At 43.7% G+C, this 26,019-nt stretch overlaps 2 protein-coding genes across 4 annotated transcripts in view; one reads left to right on the plus strand and one right to left on the minus strand.

Annotated features, from left to right (window-relative positions):
* The window catches only part of LOC140543538 (sarcoplasmic/endoplasmic reticulum calcium ATPase 1), a 44,380-nt gene extending 18,583 nt beyond the window's left edge, over positions 1-25,797 (minus strand). Inside the window, exons 1-22 of one of the 3 annotated variants that reach the window (XM_072666616.1) lie at positions 25,471-25,797; positions 24,545-24,562; positions 24,275-24,357; positions 22,511-22,615; positions 21,819-21,957; positions 20,893-20,973; positions 20,597-20,682; positions 19,878-20,175; positions 19,116-19,282; positions 18,735-18,823; positions 18,506-18,608; positions 18,255-18,386; positions 18,015-18,131; positions 17,690-17,908; positions 17,428-17,539; positions 16,935-17,158; positions 16,400-16,620; positions 16,103-16,305; positions 15,912-15,997; positions 15,659-15,792; positions 15,312-15,429; positions 14,318-14,449 (exon numbers count right to left, since the gene is read on the minus strand). In XM_072666616.1, the coding sequence (XP_072522717.1) occupies positions 14,318-14,449; positions 15,312-15,429; positions 15,659-15,792; positions 15,912-15,997; positions 16,103-16,305; positions 16,400-16,620; positions 16,935-17,158; positions 17,428-17,539; positions 17,690-17,908; positions 18,015-18,131; positions 18,255-18,386; positions 18,506-18,608; positions 18,735-18,823; positions 19,116-19,282; positions 19,878-20,175; positions 20,597-20,682; positions 20,893-20,973; positions 21,819-21,957; positions 22,511-22,615; positions 24,275-24,357; positions 24,545-24,562; positions 25,471-25,588 (2,985 nt within the window). In that variant the 5' untranslated portion in view covers positions 25,589-25,797. Of the gene's footprint in view, positions 1-11,082; positions 11,459-14,317; positions 14,450-15,311; positions 15,430-15,658; positions 15,793-15,911; positions 15,998-16,102; positions 16,306-16,399; positions 16,621-16,934; positions 17,159-17,427; positions 17,540-17,689; positions 17,909-18,014; positions 18,132-18,254; positions 18,387-18,505; positions 18,609-18,734; positions 18,824-19,115; positions 19,283-19,877; positions 20,176-20,596; positions 20,683-20,892; positions 20,974-21,818; positions 21,958-22,510; positions 22,616-24,274; positions 24,358-24,544; positions 24,563-25,470 lie in introns of those variants that run through there. The other 2 variants (XM_072666614.1, XM_072666615.1) reach the window with 2 other exon arrangements.
* On the plus strand, positions 4,378-9,713 carry LOC140543540 (sulfotransferase 1C1-like). Its single transcript, XM_072666618.1, has 7 exons — positions 4,378-4,561; positions 7,620-7,748; positions 8,122-8,219; positions 8,596-8,722; positions 8,855-8,949; positions 9,034-9,214; positions 9,601-9,713. Exons 1-7 carry the CDS (start codon positions 4,378-4,380, stop codon positions 9,711-9,713), a joined length of 927 nt encoding a protein of 308 aa, XP_072522719.1.
* Positions 25,798-26,019: the final 222 nt, after the last annotated feature.

Below are 26,019 nucleotides of genomic sequence, written 5' to 3' on the forward strand. Positions count from 1 at the left end.
TCTCTCTCGGGCCGAGCAGGGGTCGTTATCAGACCCTTGCTCACCCCGGCAATTTCTGAATTTCCACTTGACTTTAATTTCGGATACATAAAATACACTGTTTTTTCAACTGTCCTTGTAGAGCACTGCGTCATATGCTTGGGGGACTTCCAACTGCCCCAATTTCTGAGGAATTCTCTATGAATTCAGCACCCCGACTACATCTGACAGTACACATCTGGTAACGCAAGGCCAGACGATAAAAGACTTACTGTAGCATGTGTGTTTCTCTCAGTGCTACATTTCGAGGTCAGACGTCTCATAACACTGAACCCTCTGCCTCATCTCTTACATATGAAAGAACGAAGAGTTCATATGAAGGACATCCCTACAGAGCACAGTTTACAGAATATGGTTAATAATGGTTATGGTTGGGAGGATTACTGATGTACCTATAACCCAGCCCAGAGGATTACTATATCAGACAGTGTGATCTAATTTAAAGCCAATTATTCCAATAAAAACAAAAGAAAAAAATTTATGAATTCTGTGTGTTTACACCTAATATTAGACCAGCATGAATTCCATATTCATTTAAAGTGCTCTAGACTGGTTTATGCTGGTGGTCTGGTTTGCTGGTGTATGCTGGTTTAGTCTAGCTGGGCAGGGTAAAGGGCAGCTGGTCTTTTTTTTTTTTTTTTTTGAGTAAAAAAGGTCAAAATTGAGGATTTGAGAAGGGTCTAGAAGATGTAGCTTACGTTATTGTGATTAATACTATTATCAGTACTAAAATATCACACAGAAACATACCTGCACACTCGATCAACCCCAGAAAGAAGGATTTAGACAACACAGCTTCCAGCAGTCAGCTGATCGTACAGCAGTGCTAGCTCGTTTAAATGGATTCAATGGCCATTTTCACTTCCTTTCAGAAGTTTCTTCAAATTGGAGTGAGGTCTTTTAAAGCTTAGGGGATATTTACGACAGTGGACATTGATACTATACTGTCCTTTTGAAACTGACATCGAGTTTTAGTGAGTGTTATGAAGGAAGGGCATCTGCAAGGTTAAGAGTCTCCACAAGGGGGCGCCAAAACACTCAACTAGCTCCGTCGAGTCACGTCGAGCCTCAGCAGCATCTTACAAGCTGGCTCTCTCCATTAGAAACAAACATGGTAAGAGTAGAAATCCTTTTAAGGATGTAATGTTATCCTGCTAGTAAATCACTGTGTTAAACTGTATTTAAAAAGTACCTGTAATCTAATTACTTAACCTACTTAAGGTTTTCCACTGTAATTAATTGCAGTTAGCTTCCTTACAGTTAGACAGGTGATCATCATACTCTAAAAGCTGCAGTCTTCTTTTTAACCTCTTAAAAGGGTAGAAATATCTCTAACAGCGGTAAGGAGAATCTTCAGTGGCCTAAATATCTGCTCTTTATTGTGAAAAAGGTTCTGTGGTATAAAATGACCTCCATTATGTTTCATGGATCATTTCATGTGACCCTGCCTGGTAAAGGACTCAGGCCTCACCCTCAGAGCCTTAAGCTGTAGAGCACATGTTTACTAGTGTTTAGATGTGAAGGGCCCAGGGCCTAATGGACATGGCTTGTGACTATTGCTACGGACTTTGACGCACACATTAACGCCACAGTGTGTCTTTGCACCACTTCCCTTTACAATACTATTTCAAGCATGGAGACCCAACTTCAGCTTACCTAAGATTACAGCTCCTCTCAGCAGCACAGAGATTTGTGATTTTAGCTTTGTGGCTAAATGTAGTCCTCAGACCGTCCGTCAGTACCAGAAAATGTCTTCTAGGCAAACAAGAGGCCGTACTTGAGTTTCAGCGAGGTCCCTCAGTCAGTCAGTCAGTCAGTTACTCATCAGTCAGTCAGTCAGTCATTGAGTCAGTCAGTCAGTCAGTGAGTCAGTCAGTCAGTCAGTCAGTTACTCATCAGTCAGTTAGTCAGTCAGTCAGTCAGTGAGTCAGTTACTCATCAGTCAGTCAGTGAGTCAGTCAGTCAGTGAGTTACTCATTAGTCAGTCAGTGAGTCAGTCAGTCAGTCAGTTGGTCAGTCAGTCAGTCAGTCAGTCAGTGAGTTACTTATTAGTCAGTCAGTGAGTGAGTCAGTTACTCATCAGTCAGTCAGTGAGTCAGCCAGTCAGTCAGTGAGTTACTCATTAGTCAGTCAGTCAGTGAGTCAGTCAGTCAGTCAGTGAGTCAGTCAGTCAGTTAGTCAGTCAGTGAGTCAGTCAGTCAGTCAGTCAGTTACTCATTAGTCAGTGAGTCCCATGGAGACCCAACTTCAGCTTACCTAAGATTACAGCTCCTCTCAGCAGCACAGAGATTTGTGATTTTAGCTTTGTGGCTAAATGTAGTCCTCAGACCGTCCGTCAGTACCAGAAAATGTCTTCTAGGCAAACAAGAGGCCGTACTTGAGTTTCAGCGAGGTCCCTCAGTCAGTCAGTCAGTCAGTTACTCATCAGTCAGTCAGTCAGTCATTGAGTCAGTCAGTCAGTCAGTGAGTCAGTCAGTTACTCATCAGTCAGTTAGTCAGTCAGTCAGTCAGTGAGTCAGTTACTCATCAGTCAGTCAGTGAGTCAGTCAGTCAGTGAGTTACTCATTAGTCAGTCAGTGAGTCAGTCAGTCAGTCAGTTGGTCAGTCAGTCAGTCAGTCAGTCAGTGAGTTACTTATTAGTCAGTCAGTGAGTGAGTCAGTTACTCATCAGTCAGTCAGTCAGTGAGTCAGCCAGTCAGTCAGTGAGTTACTCATTAGTCAGTCAGTCAGTCAGTCAGTGAGTCAGTCAGTCAGTCAGTGAGTCAGTCAGTCAGTTAGTCAGTCAGTGAGTCAGTCAGTCAGTCAGTCAGTTACTCATTAGTCAGTGAGTCTGTCAGTCAGTTAGTCAGTCAGTGAGTCAGTCAGTCAGTCAGTTGGTCAGTCAGTCAGTCAGTGAGTTACTTATTAGTCAGTCAGTGAGTGAGTCAGTTACTCATCAGTCAGTCAGTCAGTCAGTCAGTTAGTCAGTCAGTGAGTCAGTCAGTCAGTCAGTCAGTTACTCATTAGTCAGTGAGTCAGTCAGTTAGTCAGTCAGTGAGTCAGTCAGTCAGTCAGTCAGTCAGTTGGTCAGTCAGTCAGTCAGTGAGTTACTTATTAGTCAGTCAGTGAGTGAGTCAGTTACTCATCAGTCAGTCAGTCAGTCAGTGAGTCAGTCAGTCAGTTAGTCAGTCAGTGAGTCAGTCAGTCAGTCAGTCAGTTACTCATTAGTCAGTGAGTCAGTCAGTCAGTTAGTCAGTCAGTGAGTCAGTCAGTCAGTCAGTCAGTCAGTTGGTCAGTCAGTCAGTCAGTCAGTCAGTGAGTTACTTATTAGTCAGTCAGTGAGTGAGTCAGTTACTCATCAGTCAGTCAGTCAGTGAGTCAGCCAGTCAGTCAGTGAGTTACTCATTAGTCAGTCAGTCAGTCAGTCAGTGAGTCAGTCAGTCAGTTAGTCAGTCAGTGAGTCAGTCAGTCAGTCAGTCAGTCAGTTACTCATTAGTCAGTGAGTCTGTCAGTCAGTTAGTCAGTCAGTGAGTCAGTCAGTCAGTTAGTCAGTCAGTCAGTCAGTTAGTCAGTCAGTTAGTCAGTCAGTCAGTCAGTCAGTGAGTCAGTCAGTTAGTCAATCAGTTATTCAGTCAGTCAGTCTTCTAGCAGAGATTGAAATATGTGTGATTTTGCAGATGATGCTGCAGTTATAAAGTATATACTTTTTTACTTTTAGTGCATTTAGGAATGTGTACTTGAGTATTCTTTGCCTGGTAAAGTATTTGTACTTGTACTTAAATGGGACTTCTGTACTTCTGCCACCTGTGGACGTAGACCAGCCACTTAAAGCAGAACTCATCATTTCCCCCCCACCACACAAGAGAAATCAGCGTGTTTCATCCTGAGGTAAAATAACATGGTGGTAAGTAAGAAAGTAAGTCACATACTAAAATATCTAATACATGCATTCTATGGAATTTTTTTACTTATTAATAACCACTCCATGTAATAACTTTCAGGTGAGGGAGCTTTGAGACATTAAAAACTCTTCATTCTTCAGTCTGGTTCCATTCACCAATACTGTGAGCCATTCTTCAATCAAGAACTGGAGTGGTCGACCACTAGGCAAGGCGAAGTCTGAAAGCACTTTAATACAAGCACATCTTTAAAGGCCGGTATTAGTCTCTTTGCCTGTAAACTGTCCCACTCCGCCCCGTCTCAGGTTTGTTTATGGTTCAGCTGTCTTCTCTCGCCCTTTAGACCCTGTGCGAGTTTCTGTGATAAGCAGCAGCCTCTGGGACACTGTGGACGTATCCAGGCTCGCTCTGCACTCAGTTCTGCATCTCGAAATCAGAGGCCAAGTCTGAGTGGACGAAGATGGAGAAGAAATTTCAGAAATACGAAGAGGTCATAAATAAATGGACAGGGGTCATCAGTCGCTTTCCACTGATCGAGATGCAAGGTGTGCCCCTTAGAAACTACATCGTTCAGAACTGGAGCTCCATCTCGGCCTTCGAACCGGACCCGTCCGACATGCTCATCGCTACGTACCCCAAAGCAGGTAAGACTTAAAAATAGCAAAAAATAAATAAATGAAAGAATGTTATTTAAGGATTCTTTAGGAAACCATGACAACTTAAAGAACCATTTAGATGTAGGGTTAGTAGGGTTCTTTGCACCGGCAGGAAATCCTTTGTAAATGTGTCTAAACAGCACTAAAAGGGAGGTCACTGATATTACTATTCCATGTGATGTACTATTCCACATGGTCTTTACGGACTACCTGGAGTAACCTTATGGCGGGATTAGAACATCTAGAGCATGCCTTAAATCACAGTGCAGTTCCCTTATTTCTGAGGTATTTAAAATAGTTTTAACAGTAAAGGGTTATTTGCCTCAGAACAATAGCGGGATCCCAGTGGTGTGTAATGACAATTTTCCTAAAATTTGATAAAAAAAAAAAAATAAAATATCACAAGTTACTCCCTTCTTTCAGTATCGCAATACAGCTCTGGAAAAAATGAAGACACCACCCTACATGATCAGTTTCTTAGGTTTTACAATTTATAGGAAATGTGTTTAAGTAAATTGACATTTGCCATGGACAACATTTCCCCCAAATTCCAAATACAAATATTTGCTATTTCAAGCATTAATGTGTAGAAATGACAACTGCTCAAATAATGAAAAGAAATTATTATAATAATTATAATTATTTAGTTATTAATATTAACATATTTATTATTTACATTTACACAACACAGTACTAATACTTAAACTTTTTGGAATATTTGAACTATTTGAGCATTTAAAAAACATTATGGCAAAATAACCTTGACTGCCAATCATAGCTTTCATGCCTGGGCAGGCTCTCCACTTGTCTTTCACATTGCTGTTGGGTGACTTTTCATATTATGCAAATTTAGGCAACTCAGCTTTGTTTGTAGAGTTGCAAATTTAAGAAAAAAAAATGCAGAGCTGTATATAGGTTTCTTTGTTTCACGCAACAAAGCTTTTTAAAAACTTTGACACCATCACGGTTCACTTTTTGATGATACTGTGACAAACCATCCTGTGTTTCACTTCTTTCCCTGATCCGGAGTGTGTCGGTCATTCTGTGAATACGGCATCACCCCGGCAGTGTAAGGATATCTGTGTGAATTCAGCCAAATTCATTGCAACTTTTACGTCAACTCAACTCAACACAGAGGAGAGCGGGTAATGTAAAGCATTGGTCGTTTGTGGGTGTGCATCAGTTTAGGAGTGTGAACTGTTCAGACAAAGGTCAGATATATGGGTCATGTTAAAAAGACAAATTACAATTACAATCATTACAATTACTTATTGGGAATTTGACACCCTGGAGGCATCTCCCTATAATCCCCATGTTGGATTGCTCATTAGTGTTGTTGAGTTTATAGATTACAGTAGATTATTCCCAGCAACATTCTTGAGTGCTTACTGTTTAGTGTGATACTCATTAGTAGTGCTAATGGTGTGCTAAGGCTGAATGGCTAGGGCATTTTTAACACTTGTCTCAAACACATAAATCCACACACAAAAACCATTCTGGGCATGTTTGGGCAAGGGGCTCATGATCACTGGCTTGCATTTACAGAAAAGATTTCATTCTAACCGTGGATCAATTGCACAATTTTGAGTGTCACTTTTCTGAGCGCATTTTTGCAAAAGGTAAGACCTAGGTTCATCCATTTATATATATTTTTTATTATTTGCCTTGGATGCAAACACTCTTAAAGAACAGCATTTTCTGGAGTCATGGTATTTTACTATGCTGGAACACCTGGCTTTTAGCCATGCAAGCAATAAGCTAAAGCAGTCATGTGACAAAATAAACCAATCATGGGAGTGGACAGTTTCCACACACTCAGCAGAACGCACCAGAGTCCGTTTGAAGCAGACTCAAGAGCACTGATTTCAGGTAAACCAGAGATCTGTGCTGTGGACCACTCCAGGCCTCAAAACCAGCTTTTACACTTTACACCAAATGTACCAAATTACATAATCATTACACAACTGATTAGATTCTGTAGCTACGTATACTCGGTATTAATGTCACTAGTAGTGCTCCTATTGTTCATTTGATGGAGTCTGGTAAATAGATTAAGCCACTCTGGGCAGATATAACAATTGCAGATATAACAAAAGTTTCTGGTGGCCAGTTAACCCCACCACAGTGGGGACTGTCAAAGTCCAAGTGGACATCTTAGACTAGCTAAATTGTAATTGCACACGACATATGTTGCAAAACTGACATTAACATTATTATGTAGGAAAACCAGCTTCTCAAACTGCACTTTTTTTCCTGCCAAAGCAACTTAGCAAACTGCATTTGACAAAGCTTGCTGATTGGGGATGTTATGTCAAATGCTCATTCATGGGTTGCTCAGATCTACACTGAAAACATTGCTGTCCACTGGACAGATATTTAGAAATGGGTCAACAGGCTTACCTCTTACACACCCCTCTGATGACAAATACTGTTATCAGTTCCCTACTGATAAAAACAGCTTAGACCAGCATAAAGTCGATTGTGCTGATTGACCAGCATATCAGTGTTCAAAACACAATAAATGCTGGCAGGAATCAACAATGTACAGTAGACTGAAGCGAGTCGACATTGATGAAGCAATTGATGAAGCAAAGTCTCCGTTTGCAGAGTGGTATCTCTGGCTATTCATGACCCTAACGGACACCTTAATTGTCTGTTTGGATAAACACTATATCTGTGTATGAAGTTTCTACAGGGGTGGACAAAGTGCAGGTATCATGTACAGATATGCTTTGTAAAATATTACATGAGCAATAGTTGAAAGTCCTCTATTAATAATTATGTCTGAGTTAAACAGTGACTTGCATTAAATTCAGAGATTATCATTTAGAAGTTGGGTAAAAGAAAATGCATACTGGTTGACTTCTGAGTTTGAAAAGGAAGGATGCAAGCCTTGCATCCTCAGTTTCAAACTCCACCACAGTGACATCCCCTGTCAAGGGGCTCAACGCCTCAATAATGCCAGTTGTAATGATAATGGGTGAAACCAGCTAGCTCACTGTAAAACGTTAAGCAGGTGTTTTTACCTTCCTTTGCTGTACTTTAGGTACCACCTGGGTCCAGGAGATCGTGGACTTGCTGCAGCATAATGGAGACTCGGAGGCTTGTAAGAGAGCTTCTACTATTGATCGCTTCCCCTTCTTGGAGATCCAGTACCCTCCACCTATTCCATCAGGTACAAATTGCAATTAAAGGTCCAATAAAGAGCTGGAGAAGAAGTATAAAAGTAGCAGCTCTTTCTACTTAGGTACAGATGCTGTGTTCTGTTTGAACTGGGACTCTAAATTTCTATTTAAATTTCTATTTGACCATCAGCTGCCGGAGTCTGAGGGAGCATAATCTCCTCTCATCGCTCCTGGTGTCGAGAGCTAGTGCTAAGGGGAGCTACAAATGGGTGGGTTAATTGGCAGGACCAAATTGGGCACAAGAAGGTTCTCAAGAGCCCAGTATCAAGTGATGCACCCCCCAGCTATTTTGTCCAATCAACAACAGGGAGGCTATGATATGTATGTATGTGTATCACTAATGTACTCCCATCTATTCACCAGGGCTCGACCTCCTCAAGAACATGAGGCCTCCCAGGTTGATCAAGACACACCTGCCCATCCAGCTAGTGCCTGAGGGGTTCTGGAGAAATAAGTGCAAGGTCAGGATGAAAAATGAAGCAGTTCTTTACAGTGACCTTCAATATTGGTTGTCCTAATGACCATCAACATGCATCTGTAGATACGACCTTACCAGAGAGCAGAATTTTATGCAGCAAATTATATACACTATATGTCCAGATGTTTGTAGACCCCCTTCTAATGAATGCATTCAGCTACTTTAAATTGCATCCATTGCTGACACAGTTCAACAGAGCTAATATACCTTGCTAACTGCTTCATGAGCCTCATAGTATATAGATAAACTTTAACACCCTGTAAAACCAAGAATGCTGTCTCTGAAAGTTCAGCCCCTCTTGGTTGTAAGAACTTTCCCGCACAATTTAGCCCTTTTAAACATATTCCTTGGCTTTGCAGGTGATTTATGTAGCTCGAAATGCTAAGGACAACCTGGTCAGCTACTACCACTTTCATCGTATGAATAAGGCTCAGCCAGAGCCAGGTACCTGGGACGAGTACATCCAGAATTTTATGAGGGGAAAATGTAAGGCTGGAAAACAAAAATCTCTAATTCTGATATGTTCTAATATGATCTGATGTTCCTCAAGGTTTAGACGCCATTATCTGTGGTAGTGCTGGTACCTGGTGAGTGTTCTTTTCTAATATCTACCCACAGTGGCCTGGGGCTCATGGTATGACCATGTGAAAGGTTACTGGAAGGAAAGAGAGAAGAAGAACATTCTATACCTTTTCTATGAGGACATGAAAGAGGTACATGCCTTTAGATGGTTTTTTTAATCATCAGTGTTGCATAGCAGCTCTGGCAACTAAATTTTTTCTATTCCTCAACTCCAGAACCCACGTCGGGAGGTAGAGCGGATCATGCGCTACCTTGACCTGTCATTGGCTGAGGACGTGATAAACAACATTGTTCAGCTGACGTCATTCAAAGTCATGAGAGACAATCCAATGGTCAACTACACGTTCGTCCCAAAGATAATGTTTGATCACTCCATCTCTGCTTTCATGAGAAAAGGTTTGTATGCACACGTACTTTGTTACTGGGACCCAGTTGGGTTTCCCCAAATAGGGCCCATTGTTAGAGCTCATCCTAATCTTACTTGGGGCCCATGATGAAACCCTCCTAGTGCCATTACTGACCCTGGTGGTTATTCATATGTGGGAACAACGTGGAACCTAAGAACCAAACTATAGGCTTCTTATATGGGCCCCACATGGACATGTTAGCTGGGCTGGGCTGGGCTGGGCTGGGCTGGCCTTGCTTTCTCTGGGTGGGTACGAAAACATTCGAAACATATTCAAAACATTTTGAAAAGTGTCAGCGTTTACAAATGCCTCACCTTTTACGTTTTAGAGGACCCAGATCAAATGGTTCAACACTTTTACTTTATGTCTTTTTAGGGGAAGTTGGAGACTGGACCAATCATTTCACTCCAGCCCAATCCCAAATGTTTGATGAGGACTATGCCAGGCAAATGGAGGGTGTGGACATGCCCTTTCGCACCAGCCTATGAGGTTTTACTCTCTCAAGAACTTGAACTGAATGTGAGATCCCAGTAAGCATGGACACATCATGGAATAAAAATGTGTGAGGATTCAGATCTATAGAGACTCTAGAGACTTGTTTCCAATAATGTTTTATTTTTTAGTGACCAAAATATGAATCCTCTCAGGGTCAGCTCTGGACATCAGGAAGTCCTACCAGAAACCTACTTACAGTTATAGACTTCAAATCCAAAAAGTGATGACTAGAAAGCTACAAATGTCTCAAAAAATGCACCAGTTACTTGCTGCTGACCTACAGTTGTAAGGAAAACCATGTCACCTGGATTTCTGAACTGCATGCTGATATAAATCTGGTCTGATCGAAGGGTTGGGTGGTCTCCACTTAAAGGCCATCTTAAAATGGTACCACAGTATACAGTATTACGGTGGGCATAGCTCAAGTTGAGCAAGTACAGCAGATGGTTACGGGGCTTCTGTCAGTCTCATTCTGCATTATTAAAACCCAAAAAACAATCAAATAAAGTTTGCTCACAGGGTGACCAAGTAAGTGAACACCCTATATTCATCCTATAAAGTAACTGGGGCAGTGGTGGCTCAGCGGTTAGAGCGCCGGGGTAACGATAACAAGGTTGTGGGTTCGCACATTGCTCGCACATTCAGAACCGAGTGGAGGCTAACGCTAATGCTAATACACACACATACATTATAAAAACCCCAAACACACACAGAACTTTTACCCACTGTAAACCAGTTATTTCACACCAGTAGACCAACGTCCACAGATATTAGTCCAGAGTGTGTACCACTACACACACACACACACACTGTTTTAAAGGTGCAGCAAGCTGATTGGTCAGGAAGGAGAGTCAGACTTGATTATAGGACAATAAACACTATAAACAATCATTTTATAAACAAAATCAATCCGTCCAGAATGTCTCATTATAGAAACTAATCCTAAAACTGAAGGGATTTTACTGAACAAATTAAATAGCAGCACATTTTGCTAAACTGTGGAGCTGGATTACGTAAACAAGCGCAAAGATCGTATCGGTATCAGCTGATATTGATCATTAAGAGACTCGGATTGGATTGGGGGCGAAATAGCCTGATCGGGACATCAATACTTATTAAGACGCTTTCTAAGCTGGCTAACCTGGAAAGCCATGGGTCTCTACTGATTTGTTTTGACCACTTTGAAGGGACTGAAACCACAGTGAATAACAGAGACTGACTGCCCAAAAGTGAACAGAGGAGAAAATATGAATTTATTTGCAAATATGAAAATATTTTTTTGGGGAAAAAAAACGCACTAATGCTAAAGTTCACGCTAACGTTAATACTCTATACTTTGCTTTAATGACAAGAGAAGACGGCACACATGAAAGGAAAAACAAGGAAGGAGAGTGTACAAGTTTAACAAAAAATGTAACTTTAATACATTTATTATCAGCTTTAAGAATAAAATGACTTCATCCAAGCACTAATTTGGAACCATTAACCTATATATTAATTTAATCTTTCCATAAAGAGTTTCTTGTATACTTTTTTTTTTTTATTCTTTCAGTCAGTTTTATAGATTTTTTCATGATTTTCCTGTGTTTCGTCCTCCCTCTCTCCGCTCCGTGGGTGGACTCATAAGAGCTCCTCTCTGACTCAATGTGATCCCTTGCTTCCTCCTCCTCCTTTTCTCATCGTTGTCTCCATCTCTCGCTCCTTTCTTACTCCACTGCGTCTAGATTTCAAACTTTACCTGGACGGAGAGAGAGAGAGAACACAGGGTTTCATGGCAGTCCATGGCTGCGCTTCATCAGCAATGCAAGCCAGCAGACTAGGTTGGCGTTTGCGTTTGCGTTACCCGAAACGCTCAAGACAAGCAAGTGGCATGGCTCTGAGAACGTACCTGAAGTTCCACTACAGAAGTGGCTCCAGCGAACCAGTGAAACCTTGTGCAATAAGAATTTCACTCATGCGAATTAATGCAAACCTTTTGATGCCAACCAGCGACTGAAGGCACCGCCAGTGTCCTCCTCTGTCAGATGATTGCAAAGGATAACAGGTGCTTAAAGCAGCCACACAGCTACACATAATACGAACAAGCTCTAGAGTTGAGCATGCATTCATCAGTGGTCTTTGGTGCCTATGACCCTGTCACAGCTACACCTGTGGTCCTTCCTTGGAGCATTTGTGGTAGGTACTGACCACAGAATACTGGGAACACCCTACAATACCTACTTGTCAGAGATGTTTTGACCCAGTTATCAAGCCATCACAGTCTAGCTGCACATCAAGTGGCTCTCCTGCTTCTAACACATCTCCACTTGCTGCCTAGTATATCCACCTCTTGTTCCTGGAACTATATAATCAACGCTATTCACATTCACCAATTTTTTATGTTAAATATACAGACATGTGGCTTAATGTCCATTTAAATGTGACAAATAAACCATGATATTTAGATCTAGTTAGATATTAAATAGTTATTTAGAAATGTATCCATCATTGATCACTGAAGACCATGTTTTGGTGTTTTTTAAATGATATTATGTTGTGAGATTACACAGTCAAATGGAATTCTGTGGCCTTCATTGGTTACTGGGTCAGACTGGCTTGTACGTGAAACAAACAGGTCAGTTAAATCTCTGTTAAATTATGGGCCTTGGAAGCTTTTGTGGTCGGCATTGTGGGCCAGAAATAGCCTAGAGATGGGAACCCCTCATACATGTATTTGTAAGGTCATCTTATGCTTGTACTAATACTAATTTTACAGTGCATTCCTTTTGCAGTTTTTATAGAATACAATATTTTAGTATAATTGAACGGTTGAGATGTAAAGAAAGAATGGATGTAAAATGGTTCATTGTGCTGAAATTTCTTTACAGTGGTGATGAATGAAACCAAGGGTCGCCATGTCTACAGCACATGTAACGTTTTATTGACTGGTGGGTCTTCTGAGTTCTGTACGAAATATTGAGAAATAATAAAAAAAAAAATGGGGGGGACTACTTTTCTGTACAATGTCCTGCATGTATCCCTCCACCACGAATGGATTTTAAACATTTTAGGCCAAACCCTTCTGAAAGCTATAGGTAAACAGTGATGTCTCAGACATCAGGCAGGCATACATATAGCCCTTTGGTGTAACTCTGTAAGGGAGTTTTAAGAAAGGTATTCACCACTACTGTGAACAATTCTGACTGTGCACGTTTTTTTTTCTACAACCCTTTTCTCCTTGTATTGTTGTGAAATCTCACATGCTGTAATGTTCTGAGCTTGAGAGGTAGGATAACTTGACCACAGTCATGCATTGGTTCCATCTGTGCATGCACCAAGCCCACAGATGCCCCCCTAAGGCAAAGAGGTGAACTGCAGTGAATGCTGGACAACATAAACAGGACTTTTTGGGCGCAGTGTACACAGCCTAGACTCATCTCAGCTATTTCACTCAGTCACACACTCACTCTCTCACTCTCTCTTTCTCACACATACACGTCCACACACAGAGCACAGAAGCTGTGGAGAGACGTTCGCTTGAGACGTTGTACCTTGCTTTTGTTACTTGGTAACTGAGGGAGGGAACTGGTTTAGGCTGGAAGTGAATAGAAGAAGTTAGTGAAGAAAGGAGATGGAATGAAATGAGAGTTAAACATGAAGATAGAAAGAGGATGAGGGTTTATGTGGAGGTTAGGAGATTCATACTGTCTGTCTTCATACAGACAGACAGTATGAAGTGTAGTTATGTAAAGTATTAAAGGGCCCATATCTCAATTCCATTTATGAAACAGGAGATTGATATAGTATGTAAACATTGCTTCAGCTCACTTGTTGCTATATACAGTCCACAAGCTGCAAAATCGGCCAATCTTGAATGAGCAGACTTTGTGATGTCATAGAAACCACCTTATATTTAGAGTACAGCAATTTAGTGCCGCCCACCATTCTTTACATGTAAACCAGGCTCAGTGGTCTAATGCGCTGCCACGCATGTTTAAACTCCAAGCCATGCTGCTTTGCCATCAGCAGCTGGAGTCTGAGAGAGCACAATTGGCCATAGATGGCGCTCATAGGTGTGCTTTAGGAAGGGGCTGTTTGACTGACGTGCAAAACAACCAATCACAGCCCGCAGTTTTGGCACAGTGTGTATGGAGACATACTTTTACCAGGACTTCAAAAATCACTGGGCAATGAGCAAACACAGGTCTCACTGCTTAAGTATCAAGACTCTGATGTGCCTGAAGTTGCTGAGGAAGTTGTAGAGAATAGTGAACAGTGCATAGCTTAGGACCATTTCTGCTTGATTTACTTTTTTTAATCATTTACACACATCATTCTTTAAAGCACAGTAACTACAACAGGGTTCAATTTTAGGTGGTTGCAAAAAGTTAATGGAAAACTAATTTATGGGATATGGGCCCTTTCAGTATCAGTAGGTATACAAATGTCCTTATAATGAACAGTTGTTTAAACAGACGTTTACACACCTCAGTGTATGAGAAGAGTTAGGTGTTATATATATTAGTTACATTTGATAGTACTCAAAAATCATGATGTAGTCCATACGCCAAGAAATTAATAAATGAATGAATTTGTCGGATCACATCACTCTCACAGATTAGTTGGTCTTACCCTCCAGGTAGTTGCGGGCGACGAACTTCAGCACCTCATCCAGGAGGATGACGGGGAAGGAGAGTTTGAGCACCACCATCCACTGTTCCACGTTCAAGTGAGTCAGCTTGAAGATCATCTGGAGGATGTTGAAATGAGAGAGGATTGCTGCAGTGACTCCACAGCTGCATGTTGTAGTTTCAATAAAATCAATTTGGAACAACTTAACTGATAACATTTGTGTTTGGAAGTAGAGAGCAGACATGGGCACTCAAATGGCCTGTTGATTGGCTCTCCCATTAGGTCGGCCTTGGTTTGAACCTCTGGAAATATTCCATGGCTAACAAACTATGCATACAGCATAGCTGATTATATTTGCGTCAAATAACATAAATAATATGTTTTGCATAGTGGTTAAGCAACTAGGGACTAGGGTTAATCATGATTGTGAATATGTCCGATATTTCCCATTTCTGCTTTTAAGTTACGAGCTACAGGTACTCTACAACAGGTGTGGGCAGTTAAGGGCAAAGTCCAGCACAGTTTGCTGATTTCCCTGCTAAAACAGACCTACTAAATCTGGCAATTAAGGTGAGTTGAATCAGGTGTGCTTGAGCAGGACAAGGAATCCAAGGTCCATCAGGACCAGATCTCTACAAGGTGGGCGATACGATAACCTGGCGATACGATATGTATCCTAATACAGTGGTTGCAATTCAATAAATGGACATATATTGCGATACTGTAAGCAAAATGATGTCTTGTGATTTTAATGTGATTTTAACCTCCATTGGATTAGCTATTACGCTGGATTGCATACTGTACATAGGTGCTATTAAAACTTGGCTTCTTATCTGAAGCTCATCAAAGCTAACAGATTTTTAGTGTGGGTTTACTTCGCAGAAGAGAATGTTGGTTTGCATAAACAACAGAGGGGAACAGCAGCTGTCAATGGAGAAGACAAAGGCCAGCACTGGGAAGTGTGAGAGGGACAAACTTACGGGCAGGGGGTCCACATAGATGATCAGGAAGTGCAGGGACATGGAGAGGGTCATGGCGGACAGCAGCCAGATATTGCTCCATGGGGGCATGCGAACCAGAGACTGGTTCTCAGACAAGCTGGATAGAAACAGGGGAAGGTTTTTTTTTGGCTGCTATAGGTAATGCTTAATAAAATTGGACAAAATGTAATAATTAAATTATTGTTTGAAAATGGTCAAATCATTAATCATTAGTGTGACAGATTTGCTGTTAACATCAAGCAAATTAAAAACCTCTGATTTCTCTGGCTCACTGAAGTAGTGTTTTTTAGTTTGAGTGCTTGGTTGCTGTGAGGATCATCTATTACCTGTTGAGGGCATTGCACATCTCGATGGTGACCAGCACAGACAGGGCCATGGTCATGGGGGGAGCAGCCTCAAACACCTCACACTCGATGCCAGTGAAGTCCTCGTTCTCATCGTGGCACTGCATGAAGTGAGACTGCACAGCAGAACAGAATGGAAAGAAGAAAGAACTAAGTTAAAGGACAAACAGGGCAGCCACTGTTGTGACCAAGAAAATTTGTTCCTGACAGCAGAAACACAGAGAGGAAGACTCACCAGCTGATAGTAGGTCACACCTGGGCCCTCTTCATCATACAGGAACCAGTAGGCAGCAGCACCAACAGTGGCGGCACCAACATATCCTATCAAGAATGAAGTGAAGAGCATACAGGTTTACCATCACATCAATAACACCAGTCGGTCTACAGGACTGGAAGCGAGAACCACTATGTTTAGGTAATACCTACCGCCAATGGCCAGGTATCTGAAGAACAGCCATCCAGAGATAAGGGGCTCCTTGGGGGAGCGGGGAGCCTTGCCCATGATGTCCAGATCAGGGGGGTTGAAGCCCAGGGCGGTGGCAGGAAGACCATCAGTAACCAGGTTCACCCACAGCAGCTGCACGGGGATCAGAGCCTCAGGCAGACCAAGAGCAGCAGTCAGGAAGATACTGTGGGATAAGCAAGAGAACAGGAATGTCACAGGACTGACACAAGCATGACTCACTCAACCTGGTCCGTGCACTATTATGAGCGGATCCTCACCAAACGACCTCTCCGACGTTGGAGGAGATGAGGTAGCGGATGAACTGCTTCATGTTGTTGTAGATAGCTCTGCCTTCCTCAACAGCAGCCACAATGGAGGAGAAGTTGTCGTCGGCCAGGACCATCTCAGAGGCTGACTTGGCAACAGCAGTGCCAGAGCCCATGGCAATGCCAATCTCCGCCTTCTTCAAAGCAGGGGCATCATTCACACCATCACCAGTCTGGACGGAGGAAGAGGAGATAAGAGAACAGGGGTGTTAGTTATTGTCAAGTCTGTCTTGGTACAAGACTGGTAGTGTCCCTGCCTGGTAAACATGCAGGGTGGGGCAATTCAGAGATTCCAAACGTGCAGGGAAGTGGCACTACAGAAATTTCTACATAGTGGAGTTTTCCAGAACCATCAACTGGCACAGGGATTGGTTACCCCAGCACCACTATCGGCCAGTTCTCTTGGCCCAAAAGGAACAGTGTTGGATACTGTGGTGGTGAGGAGGCGGAAGAGCCATGGGCCAGCAACTGTGTGTGAGTTGCTCACCATGGCAGTAATCTCATCGTAGCCCTGCAGGAACTCAACAATCTTGGACTTGTGGGATGGCTCAACACGGGCAAAGCAGCAGGCACGGGTCACAGCTTCACTCTGCTCAGTACGGGGCAGGTCATCAAACTCACGGCCAGTGTAAGCCCTTCCAGTCACATCCTCATCCTCACCGAAGATGCCAATACGACGGCAGATAGCGACAGCGGTACCCTTGTTATCACCTAGGGGTTAGAAGTCTGATCAGTCTGGTTTTCAGTAGACGGTACACAGTACATGGTATAACAGACCAGTGGTCTCTAATCCTGGTCATGGGGTAGCTCTGCATTATCACACCTACATGCATACAGGAAGAGTTGCCTGGGCAGGTATTGTATATTACTGAGGGCAGGGGTTCTCCGGGACCAGGGTTGGAAACTACCTCATTAGATGGAACAACAAATGGGATAATGAGGGGGGTCAGGGAGATGTTGAGAGAAACAGGAAAGCGTACCAGTGATCATGATGACACGGATGCCAGCAGCCCTGCAGAGCTGAATGGAGCCTGTGACCTCTTTACGAGGGGGATCCAGCATGCCCACACAGCCGACGAAGGTCAGGTCAGTCTAAGACAGAAAAAAGAAACAGACAATGAGGCGTACTGTGCCATGCGCTGTTAAATCGAGATGATAAATCATACTAATCAAACACAGTCTCTAATGTAGTTCCAAGGAATCATATCTGAGAGTCTGTCAAGCAATTTCTGGTCCTCACACCTCGTAGTCAACGAACTTGGTGGAGTCATCCAGTTTCATCTCCTCAACCTTCAGGGGAGTGTCGCGGGTGGCCAGGGCCAGGCAACGGAGAGTGTCGCGGCCGGTACCCCATTCCTTAATGATGGACATGATCTTCTCCTTGACGGGGCCAGTCAGGGGCACGCGGGTGGCGCCAACACGCACATAGGCACACCTGTCAATCACACCTTCAGGTGCACCCTGTTGGCAAGAGTGGGATTACACACGTTAAGTATTAGATTAGAACAAAGACAAAGGGAACAAAGGCTGAGAGAAAAACATAGAGAGAGCGAGAGAGAGAGCTCACTTTCACAAACATCTTGCTGCCGCTATCTCCCTTGGAGGGTGTGCAGTACACGGACATGGACTTCCTGTCACGGGAGAACTCCAGGGTGAAGTTCTTCTTCATCAGCTGCTTAACCACCTGCAGACGAGGAGAAAGAGGTACAAAGCCTTCAGCACTACTGTTACTGTACCTGCATGATCACACAGATCTGACAGCCTGTTAAAGCTAATAACAACAGGAAATTGTACAGCTTTGACTCACACTGCAGCAGGCATTGGCTCTCTCAACTGGGCCCAGGTTGCGAACGTTGGTCTTGAACACGTTCATCTTCTCTACCAGGCAGCACAGGGCAGTCTCAGTGGCCTCACCAACCTTCTCATAGATCTTCTTAGACTGTGAGGTGAGAATGCGTGAGCATATTAATGACTATGTTAAAGAAACCACAATGAGCCTTAACTATTCCTCACACACTACACATATGCATATATTTATATAAAAATATATATGCTTACCTCGTTGTAGTCCAGGGAAGAGTCATTGCACAGGGCACAGATGGTGGCCAGCTCAACCAGTCCATCATACTGACTGCAGTCAACCTTAGCACCTCCCTTAGTACTGCGAGAGCAAAAATCAACAGGTGACTCTTACATCCAGACTCGTAATCATAACATATGGCTTTGGATAGTAGTTCATCAATGACACTCAATGAGAGTGAAGGAGAGTGTGTGAGGATGTACTTACACCTCGCCCTCAGGGGTGTATTTGGAGCCGGAGATATCGAAGCATTCCAGGTTGACGTGATCGCCCTCCACTCTGTCAATAATGAACATCTGTCGAGACAGCAAAGGATGAGTGCACAGTTCTACAACTGAATGTAACAGCACTATTTTACTGTGATCTGGAGTTTTGATTTTACGGCTTGTTTCACAAAATCCAAATATATAAATTCACAGACTGAATAGACTATGCAAGGAGCCCAGTCTGTAAAGAACAGGACGACTGCCAGGGAAAGCAAGCATAAGAAAACGAAGGGCCTTTTTGCTGCTCTAAACCTAATACATTGCTTTAAATTGTTTCCCATGGGTTCAGGTGATGAAGAGATCTAGGCCGTCTAACACACACCTTTGTCACACACATCTGGTTGGTGGTGAGGGTGCCAGTCTTGTCTGAGCAGATGACGGAGGTGCAGCCCAGGGTCTCCACAGAGGGCAGAGAGCGGACAATGGCGTTCTTCTTGGCCATACGGCGGGTACCCAGAGCCAGACAGGTGGTAATGACGGCGGGCAGACCTGGAAAGAGGAGAGCGCACATGAATTATACACTGGAAGGAAACCGAACTGTTGGCTGTTAACTGCCATATGTGAGAGAACAGACCATGAAGCTTGCAACTTGGCAGCAGCTGAATGCCACAGAAGATAGAGTGGTTGATTGAACTGCTCAGAACTGCTAGGAACTGTGACCTGATTTCAACCATGCAGGTGTGTCTGTATGGTGTAGGCCAGTGTCCATCAACCCTGCTCCTGAAGATCTGTCCTCCTGCAGGGTCCAGCTCCATCCCTAATCATCCCTACCTGGTCATCTAAATATTGTCTTTGGAAGTGACGTCTGTAACCTATCTATATATAGTCCCTACACAATCTTACTGTCCCGACAACCTTCTCCCCCAATCACTGTCAAGAGTTCCAAGCACTTTCCTAATATCCCATTGTACCTCTGAATGTCCAGAGCTTGTTTTGTGGCCATGCTAATCAGGCATTAGCTAATTCCTCTCAGGCTGCAGCGGAGCAGAATTATTCCCACTGTCTGAGAAGATAGCCAGAGCCATTCTTGAGAACTGCCAGCTCTCAACACCACTGCACAGGACAAAGTATTGTATGTTCTCACCCTCGGGGATGGCAGCGACGGCCAGGGCAACGGCAATCTTGAAGTAGTACACAGCACCGCGGATCCAGGATCCACCATGGACGGGGTCATTGAAGTGGCCGATGTTGATCATCCAGACAGCAACGCAGATAAGGGAGATGACTTTGGAGAGCTGCTCGCCGAACTCATCCAGCTTCTGCTGCAGGGGGGTCTTCTCCTGCTCTGTGGCAGCCATCTGGTCACGGATTTTGCCGATCTCGGTGGAGACGCCAGTGGCAATGCAAACGCCAATAGCTTTGCCGGCAGCGATGTTGGTGCCCTGGATGGAAGAAGAGGTGAGGATGAAATAGACTGAAGAAGTGACTGATAAGGTAAGATAACAGGGATGGAAGACTTGGTCTATAGAGGCATAAACCTGCATGGATAGATGGCAATATCCCAACAGGTAGATCAGTCTAGAGGTGGGCAGTATGAGTACAAGTATATGAAGGATCAGTGCTTATGGAACACTGGTCCACTACACGGTTCATGGTATGGTTTAATTGGATGAAGTGCAGCAAATTTTAAATAAAAATCACTGTACTTAGCACTGTAGTTTTTAAGAAACACTACTGATGCATTTTTTCTGCAATGACGTGTATCATGAAAAATATAGTGTTATTGTGAAAAGCCCAGCTCTACCCATCATCAGCCAATAGAGCAAATAGAAGGAAGGGATGAAGGGATGCTTGCAAACTCACAGAGAAAAGCATGTTCTTCTTGTCCTGGTTGACGGCTCTGGGGTCGGGGACAGGCTCGGTGTGCTTGATCACACTGACAGACTCACCTGGAAGAAGATGATAATAGTTAATAACAGGTAATAGGTAATTAATCAGTAATAATCAATAAACCCCTAATTTTAATATGAATCCACTAAAGTAAACTATGGTGAATATATATATATATATATATATATATATATGTGTGTGTGTGTGTGTGTGTGTGTGTGTGTTTTTGTGATGCAAATAACTAGGTCTTAATCAGCCCAGATACCTACCGGTAAGGATAGACTGGTCAACACGCAGGGTGGTGGAACGGATGGCGGTAATCCTGATATCAGCGGGGACTTTGTCACCAACTGGGGTCAAAGAAGCAAAAAGGCTTATTAGTATGACATTTCTGAGAACTTCCAAAAAAGGTTGAATCAACTCAAGTACAGCTTAGATCTTTTCTGTGCTCCAGGAAGTTCAACCTCAAGCTAAAGGTTAGCACTGGAGTGCATGGATTTTCCAGTTCAGTCTGAATTGCCATAATAGAAATGAGCAGCTGACAACTATTAGCTTAGCGATCTCTTTAAAGCTTATGATCTCAAAACTACGAAATGCTCAGAAGTGAACGGTCACATCGGGGGGTGTTTGTGTGTTTTGGCACAACTTTTGGTCAGTCTCAGTCTGGCTTTCATGTTGGCTGTTTTAGCTTTTGCAGTTTGGCTGTTTGAAAGTTAGCCATGGCTTTTAGCATTTAGTAACACTCTGTTGCTTCTGTCACATTGCCAGAAATTAGTGACCGAGCTAATAAGAGAGCAAATTAAACTAATTCCCTGAATGGAAACAAGTCAGGACTCATTTGCAGAGAGCAGGAACAACTTTAGGAGTTGGAGTTTGGAGACAGACTGAGTGACTAAGGAGGGCTTAAAGAGTGAAAAGGAAGGGAAGCAGCAGGTGTCAGTGATGTATTTATACCCAAGATTTTGTTTTCCTTCTCTCAGCAGGTTTCACAGCCATCCCTCTCCCCTCCGTGGTTCACCTGCTCCCTCCCACCCTCCCGCTCCTTAAATAGCCTGAGCGTTCAGTGACACATGCTCTACTGGCATGCTTGCATGTCGCAGGCAGCTGCATGGCTGCTGCAAACAATGGGTCAGTTCAGATCTGGCCACAATAAAGACAACCTAGCCAAAGAGAGGGAAGTGCAAAGGCAACTCACCAGACACCTCCACGATGTCACCGGGGACGATCTCCCTGGCCTTGATCCTCTGCACGCTCTTTCTGTCAGATCGGTAGACCTTGCCCATCTCAGGCTCATACTCCTTCAGAGCCTCGATGGCGCTCTCAGCGTTACGCTCCTGTTACACAAATGGGAGAAATCGCACTGAATCCCAGCAACTCAAGAACTCCATATTTTGCTAATACACCATATGGACAAATGTATTGGGCTACTGTCCAGGAAAGAGTTTGGAGAAATCCTCATTGCTGTGAGGATTTGATTCCATTCAGCAACAAGAGTGTTAATGAGGTCAGGATGTTGGATGATCACCACCCCACCTCATCCCCAACTCCTCAACTCATCCCAAAAGTACTGGATGGCACCAACCATCATTCCAGAGAACACAGCTAGTTCCACTGCTCCACAGCTCAATGTTGGGGGCTTTGCACCCCTCTAGCCCATGCCTGGCATTAGGCATGATGCCAGTAGGTTAATGTTTACCTGCTCCAGAGAGTGCTATTCTACTGGCAATATTGCTCTACAAGGACTAGACAGGTTGTGACAAGCTGTGTGTGTACTTTTGCACATCTGTGCCACCAATGGGTGTGACTTGAAGAAGCTGTGTGTGTTAATTAGAAGGGGTGTCCACAAACACTCAGACATAGTGTATCTACAAGTCTGCAAACACTGACCTGCCACACACCGACAACAGCATTGGCAATGAGAATGAGCAGAATGACAAAGGGCTCAACGAAGGCTGTGACGGTCTCCTCGCCTTCCTCAAACCAAGCCAGCACCTGCGGAAGAAGAGGTAAGGGTTAGGGTTAGAGAAGATCCGGATTCCATCCGCCACAAAGCTGTTCACAACAAGGGTCAGGAACTAGGTTTTTCCCTTTTCAACTAATGAGTTGTTTTGGGTGAAGGTGATATTAGCGAAGTTGTACAAGTACTCCAGGATCAAGATTGGGAACCACTTGATTTCTTAAGGGAAAGTTGAGAAGTCTAGGTGCTAAGCAACAGCTGAACTGTTCACTGGCAGAATTTAAACGTTTAAGTGTGCTAGGCCCTTGGTCTTCTAGGACCAGAATCGATGACCCCTGATGTCCACTCTTTATTTCTCTGAGGTGCTTTATTTCATGTTCAGGTTCTGTAGGTCCCCAGCAAAATGTGGAGCCTTAAAGATTAACATTTCTCTGGTCAGGAGCTTGTTGCCACACTCGTCTTGTTATACACACTGAAAATGTTTGTTTCATAACATTGTTGCATAATACCACTAGATCTCACAATCTCACAAACCCATTACCTAGCACTGATACTCCGCCCTTCTCCTTTGGTCCCACTTTCTTGGGCACTCTGTCCCATCTTCCTTCAGCCCTGACCTTTGCTGAGAGATTAAGTTTCTCTCTGCAGTTTGAGTCTTTCTTAAAATAAACCCCTCCCCCCACCCCTCTCCCTTGCTTCTTAATATTCTCCTTCTAAGGCCATTGCGACAGCTGCCCACAACGTGAGGAGGAGGGCAGAAGCAATCGATACCCCTTCCATGTCCAATCCTTATGACCTAACACCCCTAACCCCCCCCCCCACCCCCCACCCCAGAACTCATCTTGTCACCCAGCCAAATGAAGCGGCCCTATTTAAAAACAAACTGCACGACGGAGATTCTAATTTGAACAGGCTTCTGGAGCTGATGTATTGACAAGCTGACATTGATTATCTCTTGAGGAAACTATTTGCTTTCAGTATGTAAGGAGCATGTCCACCATCTTGGATGGGCTTGCATCGCGTGGATGGGCTTGCATCGTGGCTGAAACTGTAGCTTACTTGTATTTGCAGTACAGCCTATAGCAGTTATGCCATATTGGCAGACATGCAAGCCCATCTGCTTATGCTGTATGCCAAATTGGCAACACCATAGATGGTAACAATGTATGGTATGTTGGCAAGGAGAAAGTGGTAATCTACACCATGTCACCACAAACTAGTGACATGGCACAAAGTTCAAAGGTTGGCTTCTAAAGAGAGCTATGAGTCTGTTTGACTGCAGCAGTCAAATGGCACAAAAAAGACTTGGTGTCTTCACAAACGCTTCGTCAATGTACTTCTGGGTGTTTTTTTTTTTTTACATCCCAAGCTACTGGTCTAAAGCTACTGGTTTCAACATTATTAGCGACCTGCAACCATTACAGTTTCCGGGCCCTGATCACTGTGGTTGCCTCTCAGACTCAGCCTTGGGCAATTCCGAAATGTTGCAACGGTTGGTCAGAGCATTGCTGGGACATCTAGCCCCAAGTTTGCCCATGCTTCTGCTGTTTTTGGTTGCTTTGCTGAGGGTGTAACTTCTGGATAGTCAGAGAAACCCTTGGTAATGCCAGCTCAATCAGTTCCATGTTCTCAATGACTGATCTTGCAGGTACCATATCTACATCCACAAGACTTTTGAAGATGTGGCTACTTACAAAAGAGATGCAGGCAGCGAGCAGCAGGATTCTGACCAACAGATCCTCAAACTGCTCAATCACCAGCTCCCAAATGGACTTTCCTGAAAGAGAGTTGGATGAGCTGTTAGAGTCAAGCCCAATAAACAATATAGGAGCATAACTGAGGATTTTGTCACTTTTAAAAAAAAATAAAACATTTACTAAAGAAGCAGAGTAACAACATAAATGGTTAATCCTTCTAGTTTACAGAGATTTAGCAACATTTATATTATATAAATGTCTACATACCCTCCTCAGCTGGCAGCTCTGAGAGGCACAACATAGAGAAGAAGAGAATAGGAGAGAGAAAGAAAAGATTATTATTAGTGGCAATGTAGTGAAGAATCGTTACATTTATTTAATAGAAAGTGACCAGTCAGCATTCCTTCATTAACTCAACATCTGCTGGAGGAAGCATTCAAATATATGGCCTCAAATACAACAACATCCCAAAAGAATGGATATCAGAGGAGTAAAGGACAATGCTTAAAGGACAATGCTTAAAGGCCGTGGGGCTTAGCACCGGACACAGTTGGACAATCTGAACGAACTGTGAACGACTTTCCACAAACAAACAAGTCTTCATCACCAAAGTGAGCACAAAAAGCCAATGTCATTAGAGCTTAAATGACTCCAACAAAGAATGATGCATCTCCTGCTTTTGGACATCATGGCTTTGCAATGCCGGTCACATTTCTGAATGCATAGACCAACAGTCCTCTAAGAACCATACACCCCTCCCTCCCAGCACTTGGCAGAAATACTCAAGCACTCGGCCTTCTCAAATCACAGAGCAAGGCCCTTGCGCCATCACCTGTCTTCTTCTCCTTCTGCCTGGGGGCTATTTTAAAGCACTGCTTCTCAACTTCTACTGCACAACCTGTTGATGTCACTTCAAGTCTCACCCAAGGACTTGGGGACCGTTTGTCACTGGCAGATCTTATCATCGCATTAAAGCAGTTGCCGTGGAACTCCGAGGTAACTTCTGCACCACTGCACCACTAGTTGCTCTAAGTAAAAGCACCGAACAACTGCAAGAAGATGCTGCCTGATACTAACGTTCTTCCTTGTCAGCCCTGTCGCCGACTTGAGATCAAACTCTAGCATTCTCTTCTTTGTTCTCCATCCTAGGGCCTACCCTTATCCCAATCACCCCAACATGCTTTTGCTCTCACCATTAAAGCCAAACTTGGCCAGGTTCTTCTTGACCTGGTCGGGAGAAAGACCGCTGGTTTCGCTGACCCCAAAGTAGGACACTACTTCCTCGGGGGACTTGGTGTGGGCGTCCTCCATCCTGTTAGGGCTGAAGGATCTTCAGGAGTGAAACTGGCTTAAGCCAAAAGTGTCTATCCGTGCTTTTGGTTTCGTATTTGTGTCGCTCTTGTTGGTCTCTGTACTAAGAAGTCTGTCCCCGTTACTTTGACCCCCTCCTTGCAGGAGTGCCGGACTGACAGAAAGAGCGAACGAACTCACGCCTGGGAAACATTTTATACCGCCGCCATCTGTCCCATTGGTCCGTGCGGGTGGCGGCCACGCCCCTGAATTCCGGCATGTTGTGTATGGTTTGGCGGGGTGGGGATTATGACAGATCGTGGGGGTTCGCAAGGCACAGGGAGTCAGACTTGGACAGGAACCGCAAGGGCTTCGGGGGGTCGCGGGGTGGGCAAGGCATGCAGAGGGTTACGCCGAAATGAAAAGGAGAGCTGTTTTTGGAACATGCATGG

The sequence above is a fragment of the Salminus brasiliensis genome, chromosome 22 (genome assembly GCF_030463535.1).
Source record: "Salminus brasiliensis chromosome 22, fSalBra1.hap2, whole genome shotgun sequence".
NCBI classification, from domain to species: Eukaryota; Metazoa; Chordata; class Actinopteri; order Characiformes; family Bryconidae; genus Salminus; species Salminus brasiliensis.